Here is a 13227-nt window from a genome sequence, read left to right as displayed (position 1 = left end):
TTGTCCTGGAGTAGCCTGATACCTCCTTCCATGGAGACATGATCCATAGATAGAAATGTGTACAGTGAAATGTTCATGTTCTCTACCCAATCTTTCCCTCTCTCCCTCCAGAGTCCAGGACCAGGGCCTCCATCGCGGTGTCCTCCTTCGACCACTCCACGCCCTTTAAGCGGCCTCACTCCACCATCTCCAACAGTAGCACCTCCTCTTCCTCCTCCCAGTCCTCTTCCTCACTGCTGGGCTCCCTCAACCTGCACATGTACCCCTCGCCTGCTCACCAGCACCCCCACGCCCACCAGCACCCCTACCCCCTGGGCAGCGTACCCTCCTTCAGCCACTGGCCCTACGACTGCATTGAGGAGGACGAGCTGGAGCAGGACACGGGCAGACAGCCTTCTATGAGTGAGTGACAGACAGCCTTCTGTGAGTGAGTGACAGACAGCCTTCTGTGAGTGAGTGAGTGAGTGAGTGAGTGGTGAGTGAGTGAGTGAGTGAGTGAGTGAGTGAGTGAGTGAGTGAGTGAGTGAGTGAATGAGTGAGTTACTTACATACTGACTTACTGACTGACTGACTTACTTACTTACTTACATACTGACTGACTGACTGACTGACTGACTGACTTACTGACTGACTGACTGACTGACTGACTGACTGACTTACTTACTTCTATGAGTGAGTGAGTGAGTGACAGCCAGCCTTCTGTGAGTGAGTAACAGGCAGGCAGCCTTCTATGAGTGAGTGAGTAAGGGACTGACTGAGTGAGTGACAGGCAGGCCCTAACAGGTATCCATGTCTGAATCCCAAATGGCACCCTCTTCTCTATTTACTGCACTACATTTAACCAGAGCCCTATAAGTCTCGGTCAACCGTAGTGCACTATATAGGGAATAAGGAGCCATCTGGTATGAGTCCCATGTCCTCGTCTTAAAGTGTCTCACTGTCCCTATCACATTACTAAGGATGTCTAATTCCTCTTTGAGACTGTGGTCCTGTTCCTCTCTGTCCCCCTGAAAGTCTCCCTGAAAGTCCCCCTGAAAGTCTCCCTGAAAGTCTCCCTGAAAGTCTCCCTGAAAGTCTCCCTGAAAGTCCCCCTGAAAGTCTCCCTGAAAGTCTCCCTGAAAGTCTCCCTGAAAGTCTCCCTGAAAGTCTCCCTGAAAGTCTCCCTGAAAGTCCCCCTGAAAGTCTCCCTGAAAGTCTCCCTGAAAGTCTCCCTGAAAGTCTCCCTGAAAGTCTCCCTGAAAGTCTCCCTGAAAGTCTCCCTGAAAGTCTCCCGAAAGTCCCCCTGAAAGTCTCCCTGAAAGTCTCCCTAAACTGAAGGACTATTGTATGTTCTGTGTGTTGTCCAACAGTCACAGAGAGCTCGGGGGAGACATCGTCCCAGTGTACCTCCAGTGACAGTGTGACGGGGCTGAGCAGCCTCACCCTCCCCATCCCAGGCCACGGCCGCCCCAACATCATCATCGATGCCTTACCCAGCAACTCCACTTCCTCCTTCCTGTGTTCGTCCACGCCTCCCGGCTCCTCCCACCCTCAGATGGCCCCTCCCCCAGCACTGTTCCCTAAGGACCAGGTCCTCCAAGCCCAGGGCAGCACCTTCATCACAGCAGTGAGTAGAATGGTGGTTTTTACACATAATAGTGACACAAGTTTAAAGTAGCTAACAGACCTGAGTTCAAATACTATATGAAATAATTTCAAAAAATTAATCTGTGCTTGATTGATCTTGCTTGGTTTAATGGATTATTAGAATAGTCCCAAGCACTTCAGGCAGACTAGACTAAACGCTCATGTCATTAAAAGATTTCAAATAGTATTTGAACCCAGGGCTGGTGGGTCGGTAAAAGATCTCTGTTCTTGCGCTGATTGCTGAATACTCTCTGTTGAAGTGAAGTATCTTCTGAAGGTTTTTATACACGAGGACATGAAGGATTGTGTTTATTCAGAGGTTTCCTAACCCACCCACTGTCATCCAACATCATCCTGTCCAATCAGGTTTCCTAACCCACCCACTGTCATCCAACATCATCCTGTCCAATCAGGTTTCCTATCCCACCCACTGTCATCCAACATCATCCCGTCCAATCAGGTTTCCTAACCCACCCACTGTCATCCAACATCATCCTGTCCAATCAGGTTTCCTAACCCACCCACTGTCATCCAACATCATCCTGTCCAATCAGGTTTCCTAACCCACCCACTGTCATCCAACATCATCCTGTCCAATCAGGTTTCCTAACCCACCCACTGTCATCCAACATCATCCCGTCCAATCAGGTTTCCTAACCCACCCACTGTCATCCAACATCATCCTGTCCAATCAGGTTTCCTAACCCACCCACTGTCATCCAACATCATCCTGTCCAATCAGGTTTCCTAACCCACTCACTGTCATCCAACATCATCCTGTCCAATCAGGTTTCCTAACCCACCCACTGTCATCCTACATCATCCTGTCCAATCAGGTTTCCTAACCCACCCACTGTCATCCAACATCATCCTGTCCTATCAGGTTTCCTAACCCACCCACTGTCATCCAACATCATTCTGTCCAATCAGGTTTCCTATCCCACCCACTGTCATCCAACATCATCCTGTCCAATCAGGTTTCCTAACCCACCCACTGTCATCCAACATCATCCTGTCCTATCAGGTTTCCTATCCCACCCACTGTCATCCAACATCATCCTGTCCAATCAGGTTTCCTAACCCACCCACTGTCATCCAACATCATCCTGTCCAATCAGGTTTCCTAACCCACTCACTGTCATCCAACATCATCCTGTCCAATCAGGTTTCCTAACCCACCCACTGTCATCCTACATCATCCTGTCCAATCAGGTTTCCTAACCCACCCACTGTCATCCAACATCATCCTGTCCAAGCAGGTTTCCTAACCCACCCACTGTCATCCAACATCATCCTGTCCTATCAGGTTTCCTAACCCACCCACTGTCATCCAACATCATTCTGTCCAATCAGGTTTCCTATCCCACCCACTGTCATCCAACATCATCCTGTCCAATCAGGTTTCCTAACCCACCCACTGTCATCCAACATCATCCTGTCCTATCAGGTTTCCTATCCCACCCACTGTCATCCAACATCATCCTGTCCAATCAGGTTTCCTAACCCACCCACTGTCATCCAACATCATCCTGTCCAATCAGGTTTCCTAACCCACCCACTGTCATCCAACATCATCCTGTCCAATCAGGTTTCCTCACCCACCCACTGTCATCCAACATCATCCTGTCCAATCAGGTTTCCTAACCCACCCACTGTCATCCAACATCATCCTGTCCAATCAGGTTTCCTAACCCACCCACTGTCATCCAACATCATTCTGTCCAATCAGGTTTCCTATCCCACCCACTGTCATCCAACATCATCCTGTCCAATCAGGTTTCCTAACCCACCCACTGTCATCCAACATCATCCTGTCCAATCAGGTTTCCTAACCCACCCACTGTCATCCAACATCATCCTGTCCAATCAGGTTTCCTAACCCACCCACTGTCATCCAACATCATCCTGTCCAATCAGGTTTCCTAACCCACCCGCTGTCATCCAACATCATCCTGTCCAATCAGTCATGTCATTCCAGTGGAGTGAAGAGTGAACATTGCAGCCATTGGCTCTCCCTGGTTTCTCTCTCACCAGCATTTTGTGTGTTGTTTTGTTTTTGCCAGAGCAAGACCTCTCATATTACAATAGGCCTGTCTACAGTGGTCTGACTCACAGAGCGAGAGAGAGAGGGCTGTTTAGCTCAGTAAGTAATTGGGTCTGGCCAGAGTGAGCGTGGTCTGTGTCGTGGTGTTCTGTTTGGTTCACAGCCTCATTAACAACTGTGGGGATCTCCCTCTGTCCGTACCATGAATACAAAACTGTGTGAAAACATGCTTTGTGTGTGTGTGTGTGTGTTTGTGTGTGTGTGTGTGTGTGTGTGTGTGTGTGTGTGTGTGTGTGTGTGTGTGTGTGTGTGTGTGTGTGTGTGTGTGTGTGTGTGTGTGTGTGTGTGTGTGGATGCATGGCAGTGTCCTGCTAGGGTTAAATGACTGCTGTGTTGGTCCAGGAGTTTCCCCTGACCATGTGACCTGGCCAGTTTACACTCCGTGTCCTAGTGATTGATGATTTGTTGTGTCAAGCTTTTGGGTTCTCTGGTCTGTCTCTGGTCACTGGTCTCATGTCTCAGGTCTCATGTCTAAGGTCTCATGTCTCAGGTCTCAGGTCTCATGTCTCATGTCTCATGCTCCTCTGTGTCTTTCTGCCATGTGTGCTATAGCATGTTACATAGCTGTATGTTTGTTCTGCTGTTGTTGGCGTTGTTGATGCACGGTCATTATGTTAAAAGGTTCACTTGTTGTTCATACCTTAGCTCAGCAGCTAGGGGGCAGCAGATAATTGCTGATAGGTTCACTTGTTGTTCATCCCTCAACTCAGCAGCTAGGGGGAAGCAGATAATTGCTGATAGGTTCACTTGTTGTTCATCCCTCAACTCAGCAGCTAGGGGGCAGCAGATCATTGGTGCAGAAATCTGTTATAATAAAACGTTATGACAACACAACATTGTAATCATCTACTCTTACAGTCATAAGACGTCAAATGAGCCTAATCAATAGATTTACAGTCTAGATGTTAGACAGTCATGTTAAATCAACCTTTCTCTAGCTCAGTAGTAACCAGACAGCTGGACATTTACAATGTTAGACAGTCATGTTAAATCAACCTTTCTCTAGCTCAGTAGTAACCAGACAGCTGGACATTTACAATGTTAGACAGTCATGTTAAATCAACCTTTCTCTAGCTCAGTTAGTAACCAGACAGCTGGACATTTACAATGTTAGACAGTCATGTTAAATCAACCTTTCTCTAGCTCAGTTAGTAACCAGACAGCTGGACATTTACAATGTTTGACAGTTTGTAAATCCTTTATGTTAACCCTGTCAATGTGTCTTCCTCTTCTAGCTGTGATGCCACTGCACTGAGAACTGGTGTTACGGAGGATCAGTAAGGACTTGAGTGAGGAGGCTATCCCGTTAAGCATGCTCAGTGACGCCTGTAACACTGGGCACTCTACTGTGTCTCTACTGGACTCTACTGTGTCTCTACTGGACTCTACTGTGTCTCTACTGGACTCTACTGTGTCTCTACTGAACTCTACTGGACTCTACTGTGTCTCTACTGGACTCTACTGTGTCTCTACTGGACTCTACTGTGTCTCTACTGGACTCTACTGTGCCTCTACTGGACTCTACTGTGTCTCTACTGGACTCTACTGTGCCTCTACTGGACTCTACTGTGTCTCTACTGGACTCTACTGTGTCTCTACTGGACTCTACTGTGTCTCTACTGGACTCTACTGTGTCTCTACTGGACTCTACTGTGCCTCTACTGGTTTCTACTGTGTCTCTACTGGTCTCTACTGTGTCTCTACTGGACTCTACTGTGCCTCTACTGGACTCTACTGTGCCTCTACTGGACTCTACTGTGTCTCTACTGGACTCTACTGTGTCTCTACTGGACTCTACTGTGCCTCTACTGGACTCTACTGTGCCTCTACTGGACTCTACTGTGCCTCTACTGGACTCTACTGTGTCTCTACTGGACTCTACTGTGTCTCTACTGGACTCTACTGTGTCTCTACTGGTCTCTACTGTGTCTCTACTGGTCTCTACTGTGTATCCACTGAACTCTACTGGACTACTGGTCTCCACTCTGTCTCCACTGGACTCTACTGTGTCTAGACTGGACTCTACTGGATTCTAATGGACTCTACTGGTATCTACTGGACTCTACTGTGTCTCTACTGGACTCTACTGTGTCTCTACTGGACTCTTGACTGGACTCTACTGGATTCTGAAAACAACAGACACATAACAAACCCCCCCGACAACAGACACACACACAACAGACCACTCTGACAACAGACACTTACCAGACCACTCTGACAACAGACACATAACAGACCACTCTGACAACAGACACACAACAGACCACTCTGACAACAGACACATAACAGACCACTCTGACAACAACAGACCACTCTGACAACAGACCGCTCTGACAACAGACACACAACAGACCACTCTGACAACAACAGACCACTCTGACAACAGACACACAACAGACCACTCTGACAACAACAGACCGCTCTGACAGCAACAGACACTCGCCGTTGAGACCGATGGCCTTTGGCATTTCATAATGATGTATTGAAAATGTGACATTGCTATGTATGCAGTACTTAAAGAAATAGTTTCACCAATGCTGGTACGTCGCGTTCTGACTGTATATGTGTTTTAATGAACTAGATATGTATCACTGTTTATAATGTAGAAGATTTGTTTTATTATGTCTTATTCAAGGAAGCAAACAGATGGAAAGTACTCAGCAGACAGCCAGACAGACGCTAGTGGGGATTCACTACCAGCTATTCAGCAGACAGCCAGACAGACACTAGTGGGGATACACTACCAGCAGACAGCCAGACAGATGCTAGTGGGGATTCACTACCAGCTATTCAGCAGACAGCCAGACAGACGCTAGTGGGGATTCACTACCAGCTATTCAGCAGACAGCCAGACAGACACTAGTGGGGATTCACTACCAACTATTCAGCAGACAGCCAGACAGACACTAGCGGGGATTCACTACCAGCTATTCAGCAAACAGCCAGACAGACGCTAGTGGGGATTCACTACCAGCTATTCAGCAGACAGCCAGACAGACACTAGTGGGGATTCACTACCAGCTATTCAGCAGACAGCCAGACAGACACTAGTGGGGATTCACTACCAGTTATTCTGTTAATTAACGCCTCTATCACACTGACAGTATCACTAGTGGGGATTCACTACCAGCTATTCAGCAGACAGCCAGACAGACACTAGTGGGGATTCACTTCCAGCTATCCTGTTAATTAACGCCTCTATCACACTGACAGTATCACTAGTGGGGATTCACTACCAGCTATTCAGCAAACAGCCAGACAGACGCTAGTGGGGATTCACTACCAGCTATTCAGCAGACAGCCAGACAGACACTAGTGGGGATTCACTACCAGCTATTCAGCAGACAGCCAGACAGACACTAGTGGGGATTCACTACCAGCTATCCTGTTAATTAATGCCTCTATCACACTGACAGTATCATTGAATTCTGGTCCACCCGAACTACATTCATTTCCAATGAAAAGCTGTGTTTGTCCTGCAGCATTGCGTTGCCGAGGCAGTTGCAGTGCGTTCTGTGTGGCGCGTTGGATTTATAGAACTTAATCAAACTTATGCATCAAACTGTATGTGTAGTCGGCTTGACACAAATAGTAGCAGAAAGGTAAATGTTGAACTTTTGTTACACACATATCCAGATGATGCTGCGTAAGATTTTGCGCAATGACGCTGTCGGTGTGACCGAGGCGTCAGAACAAGTGACATTTCCCTGTCTCTGGCTGTTCTTATCGTTACCAGTACTGTGTGTCTCTCTGGCTGTTCTTATCGTTACCAGTACTGTGTGTCTCTCTGGCTGTTCTTATCGTTACCAGTACTGTGTGTCTCTCTGGCTGTTCTTATCGTTACCAGTACTGTGTGTCTCTCTGGCTGTTCTTATCGTTACCAGTACTGTGTGTCTCTCTGGCTGTTCTTATCGTTACCAGTACTATGTGTCTCTCTGGCTGTTCTTATCGTTACCAGTACATGTGTCTCTCTGGCTGTTCTTATCGTTACCAGTGTGTCTCTCTGGTTCTGTTCTTATGTGTCTCTCTGGCTGTTCGTTACCAGTACTGTGTGTCTCTCTGGCTGTTCTTATCGTTACCAGTACTATGTGTCTCTCTGGCTGTTCTTATCGTTACCAGTACTATGTGTCTCTCTGGCTGTTCTTATCGTTACCAGTACTATGTGTCTCTCTGGCTGTTCTTATCGTTACCAGTACTGTGTGTCTCTCTGGCTGTTCTTATCGTTACCAGTACTATGTGTCTCTCTGGCTGTTCTTATCGTTACCAGTACTGTGTGTCTCTCTGGCTGTTCTTATCGTTACCAGTACTATGTGTCTCTCTGGCTGTTCTTATCGTTACCAGTACTATGTGTCTCTCTCTGTTCTGGCTGTTCTTCTGGCTGTTCTTTCGTTACCAGTACTATGTGTCTCTCTGGCTGTTCTTATCGTTACCAGTACTATGTGTCTCTCTGGCTGTTCTTATCGTTACCAGTACTATGTGTCTCTCTGGCTGTTCTTATCGTTACCAGTACTGTGTGTCTCTCTGGCTGTTCTTATCGTTACCAGTACTATGTGTCTCTCTGGCTGTTCTTATCGTTACCAGTACTGTGTGTCTCTCTGGCTGTTCTTATCGTTACCAGTACTGTGTGTCTCTCTGGCTGTTCTTATCGTTACCAGTACTATGTGTCTCTCTGGCTGTTCTTATCGTTACCAGTACTGTGTGTCTCTCTGGCTGTTCTTATCGTTACCAGTACTATGTGTCTCTCTGGCTGTTCTTATCGTTACCAGTACTGTGTGTCTCTCTGGCTGTTCTTATCGTTACCAGTACTATGTGTCTCTCTGGCTGTTCTTATCGTTACCAGTACTGTCTCTCTGTGTCTCTCTGTCTCTCTGGCTGTTCTTATCGTTACCAGTACTGTGTGTCTCTCTGGCTGTTCTTATCGTTACCAGTACTATGTGTCTCTCTGGCTGTTCTTATCGTTACCAGTACTATGTGTCTCTCTGGCTGTTCTTATCGTTACCAGTACTATGTGTCTCTCTGGCTGTTCTTATCGTTACCAGTACTATGTGTCTCTCTGGCTGTTCTTATCGTTACCAGTACTATGTGTCTCTCTGGCTGTTCTTATCGTTACCAGTACTATGTGTCTCTCTGGCTGTTCTTATCGTTACCAGTACTGTGTGTCTCTCTGGCTGTTCTTATCGTTACCAGTACCAGTACTATGTGTCTCTCTGGCTGTTCTTATCGTTACCAGTACTGTGTGTCTCTCTGGCTGTTCTTATCGTTACCAGTACTGTGTGTCTCTCTGGCTGTTCTTATCGTTACCAGTACTATGTGTCTCTCTGGCTGTTCTTATCGTTACCAGTACTATGTGTCTCTCTGGCTGTTCTTATCGTTACCAGTACTATGTGTCTCTCTGGCTGTTCTTATCGTTACCAGTACTGTGTGTCTCTCTGGCTGTTCTTATCGTTACCAGTACTATGTGTCTCTCTGGCTGTTCTTATCGTTACCAGTACTGTGTGTCTCTCTGGCTGTTCTTATCGTTACCAGTACTATGTGTCTCTCTGGCTGTTCTTATCGTTACCAGTACTGTTCTTAGTTACTACTGTGTGTCTCTCTGGCTGTTCTTGTGTCTCTCTGGCTGTTCTTACCAGTACTATGTGTCTCTCTGGCTGTTCTTATCGTTACCAGTACTGTGTGTCTCTCTGGCTGTTCTTATCGTTACCAGTACTGTGTGTCTCTCTGGCTGTTCTTATCGTTACCAGTACTGTGTGTCTCTCTGGCTGTTCTTATCGTTACCAGTACTGTGTGTCTCTCTGGCTGTTCTTATCGTTACCAGTACTATGTGTCTCTCTGGCTGTTCTTATCGTTACCAGTACTATGTGTCTCTCTGGCTGTTCTTATCGTTAGTACTGTGTGTCTCTCTGGCTGTTCTTATCAGTTATGTGTCTCTCTGGCTGTTCAGTACTATGTGTCTCTCTGGCTGTTCTTATCGTTACCAGTACTATGTGTCTCTCTGGCTGTTCTTATCGTTACCAGTACTGTGTGTCTCTCTGGCTGTTCTTATCGTTACCAGTACTATGTGTCTCTCTGGCTGTTATGTTCTTATCGTTACCAGTACTGTGTGTCTCTCTGGCTGTTCTTATCGTTACCAGTACTATGTGTCTCTCTGGCTGTTCTTATCGTTACCAGTACTGTGTGTCTCTCTGGCTGTTCTTATCGTTACCAGTACTATGTGTCTCTCTGGCTGTTCTTATCGTTACCAGTACAATGTGTCTCTCTGGCTGTTCTTATCGTTACCAGTACTATGTGTCTCTCTGGCTGTTCTTATCGTTACCAGTACTGTGTGTCTCTCTGGCTGTTCTTATCGTTACCAGTACTATGTGTCTCTCTGGCTGTTCTTATCGTTACCAGTACTATGTGTCTCTCTGGCTGTTCTTATCGTTACCAGTACTGTGTGTCTCTCTGGCTGTTCTTATCGTTACCAGTACCATGTGTCTCTCTGGCTGTTCTTATCGTTACCAGTATGTGTCTCTCTGGCTGTTCTTATCGTTACCAGTACTGTGTGTCTCTCTGGCTGTTCTTATCGTTACCAGTACTATGTGTCTGGCTGTTCTGGCTATGTGTTCTTATCGTTACCAGTACTGTGTGTCTCTCTGGCTGTTCTTATGTACCAGTACTCTCTGGCTGTTCTTATCGTTACCAGTACTGTGTGTCTCTCTGGCTGTTCTTATCGTTACCAGTACTATGTGTCTCTCTGGCTGTTCTTATCGTTACCAGTACTGTGTGTCTCTCTGGCTGTTCTTATCGTTACCAGTACTATGTGTCTCTCTGGCTGTTCTTATCGTTACCAGTACTGTGTGTCTCTCTGGCTGTTCTTATCGTTACCAGTACTATGTGTCTCTCTGGCTGTTCTTATCGTTACCAGTACTATGTGTCTCTCTGGCTGTTCTTATCGTTACCAGTATGTGTCTCTCTGGCTGTTCTTATCGTTACCAGTACTATGTGTCTCTCTGGCTGTTCTTATCGTTACCAGTACTGTGTGTCTCTCTGGCTGTTCTTATCGTTACCAGTACTGTGTCTCTCTGGCTGTTCTGGCTGTTCTTATGGCTGTTCTTACCAGTACTATGTGTCTCTCTGGCTGTTCTTATCGTTACCAGTACAGTATGTGTCTCTCTGGCTGTTCTTATCGTTACCAGTACTATGTGTCTCTCTGGCTGTTCTTATCGTTACCAGTACTGTGTGTCTCTCTGGCTGTTCTTATACCAGTACTGTGTGTCTCTCTGGCTGTTCTTATCGTTACCAGTACTATGTGTCTCTCTGGCTGTTCTTATCGTTACCAGTACTGTGTGTCTCTCTGGCTGTTCTTATCGTTACCAGTACTGTGTGTCTCTCTGGCTGTTCTTATCGTTACCAGTACTATGTGTCTCTCTGTGTCTCTCTGTGTCTCTCTGTTCTTATCGTTACCAGTACTGTGTGTCTCTCTGGCTGTTCTTATCGTTACCAGTACTATGTGTCTCTCTGGCTGTTCTTATCGTTACCAGTACTGTGTGTCTCTCTGGCTGTTCTTATCGTTACCAGTACTGTGTGTCTCTCTGGCTGTTCTTATCGTTACCAGTACTGTGTGTCTCTCTGGCTGTTCTTATCGTTCTTACTGTGTGTCTCTCTGGCTGTTCTTATTACCAGTACTATGTGTCTCTCTGGCTGTTCTTATCGTTACCAGTACTGTGTGTCTCTCTGGCTGTTCTTATCGTTACCAGTACTATGTGACTCTCTGGCTGTTCTTATCGTTACCAGTACAATGTGTCTCTCTGGCTGTTCTTATCGTTACCAGTACTATGTGTCTCTCTGGCTGTTCTTATCGTTACCAGTACTATGTGTCTCTCTGGCTGTTCTTTATCAGTACTGCGTGTCTCTCTGGCTGTTCTTAGTTACCTGTGTCTCTCTGGCTGTTCTTATCGTTACCAGTACTATGTGTCTCTCTGGCTGTTCTTATCGTTACCAGTACTGTGTGTCTCTCTGGCTGTTCTTATCGTTACCAGTACTATGTGTCTCTCTGGCTGTTCTTATCGTTACCAGTACTATGTGTCTCTCTGGCTGTTCTTAGTTACCAGTATGTGTCTCTCTGGCTGTTCTTATCGTTACCAGTACTATGTGTCTCTCTGGCTGTTCTTATCGTTACCAGTACTATGTGTCTCTCTGGCTGTTCTTATCGTTACCAGTACTATGTGTCTCTCTGGCTGTTCTTATCGTTACCAGTACTATGTGTCTCTCTGGCTGTTCTTATCGTTACCAGTACTATGTGTCTCTCTGGCTGTTCTTATCTACCAGTACTATGTGTCTCTCTGGCTGTTCTTATCGTTACCAGTACTATGTGTCTCTCTGGCTGTTCTTATCGTTACCAGTACTATGTGTCTCTCTGGCTGTTCTTATCGTTACCAGTACTGTGTGTCTCTCTGGCTGTTCTTATCGTTACCAGTACTATGTGTCTCTCTGGCTGTTCTTATCGTTACCAGTACTGTGTGTCTCTCTGGCTGTTCTTATCGTTACCAGTGTTCTTATGTGTCTCTCTGGCTGTTCTTATCGTTACCAGTACTATGTGTCTCTCTGGCTGTTCTTTCTTACCAGTACTATGTGTCTCTCTGGCTGTTCTTACCAGTACAATGTGTCTCTCTGGCTGTTCTTATCGTTACCAGTACTATGTGTCTCTGGTCTGGCCTGTTCTTATCGTACCAGTACTATGTGTCTCTCTGGCTGTTCTTATCGTTACCAGTACTGTGTGTCTCTCTGGCTGTTCTTATCGTTACCAGTACTGTGTGTCTCTCTGGCTGTTCTTATCGTTACCAGTACTATGAGTCTCTCTGGCTGTTCTTATCGTTACCAGTACTGTGTGTCTCTCTGGCTGTTCTTATCGTTACCAGTACTATGTGTCTCTCTGGCTGTTCTTATCGTTACCAGTACTGCGTGTCTCTCTGGCTGTTCTTATCGTTACCAGTACAATGTGTCTCTCTGGCTGTTCTTATCGTTACCAGTACTATGTGTCTCTCTGGCTGTTCTTATCGTTACCAGTACTGTGTGTCTCTCTGGCTGTTCTTATCGTTACCAGTACTATGTGTCTCTCTGGCTGTTCTTATCGTTACCAGTACTGTGTGTCTCTCTGGCTGTTCTTATCGTTACCAGTACTGTGTCTCTCTGGCTGTTCTTATCGTTACCAGTACTGTGTGTCTCTCTGGCTGTTCTTATCGTTACCAGTACTATGTGTCTCTCTGGCTGTTCTTATCGTTACCAGTACTGTGTGTCTCTCTGGCTGTTCTTATCGTTACCAGTACTGTGTGTCTCTCTGGCTGTTCTTATCGTTACCAGTACTGTGTCTCTCTGGCTGTTCTTATCGTTACCAGTACTATGTGTCTCTCTGGCTGTTCTTATCGTTACCAGTACTGTGTGTGGCTGTTCTTATCGTTCTCTGGCTGTTCTTATCGTTACCAGTACTATGTGTCTCTCTGGCTGTTCTTATCGTTACC

At 46.3% G+C, this 13227-nt stretch overlaps 1 protein-coding gene across 3 annotated transcripts in view; it reads left to right on the top strand.

Annotated features, from left to right (window-relative positions):
* LOC135520890 (pleckstrin homology domain-containing family G member 4B-like) overlaps positions 1–6265 on the top strand; it is a 154173-nt gene extending 147908 nt beyond the window's left edge. For 2 of the 3 annotated variants that reach the window (XM_064946717.1, XM_064946715.1), the window contains 4 exons: positions 112–402; positions 1350–1606; positions 3690–3769; positions 4966–6265. In XM_064946717.1, coding sequence (XP_064802789.1) covers positions 112–402; positions 1350–1606; positions 3690–3734 — 593 coding nt within the window. In that variant the 3' untranslated portion in view covers positions 3735–3769; positions 4966–6265. The remainder of the gene's footprint in view (positions 1–111; positions 403–1349; positions 1607–3689; positions 3770–4965) is intronic. The other variant, XM_064946716.1, reaches the window with a different exon arrangement.
* The last annotated feature ends 6962 nt before the right edge of the window (positions 6266–13227 follow it).

Source organism: Oncorhynchus masou, chromosome 29 (genome assembly GCF_036934945.1).
Source record: "Oncorhynchus masou masou isolate Uvic2021 chromosome 29, UVic_Omas_1.1, whole genome shotgun sequence".
NCBI lineage: Eukaryota > Metazoa > Chordata > Actinopteri > Salmoniformes > Salmonidae > Oncorhynchus > Oncorhynchus masou.
This window is presented reverse-complemented; position numbering and strand designations above follow the sequence as displayed.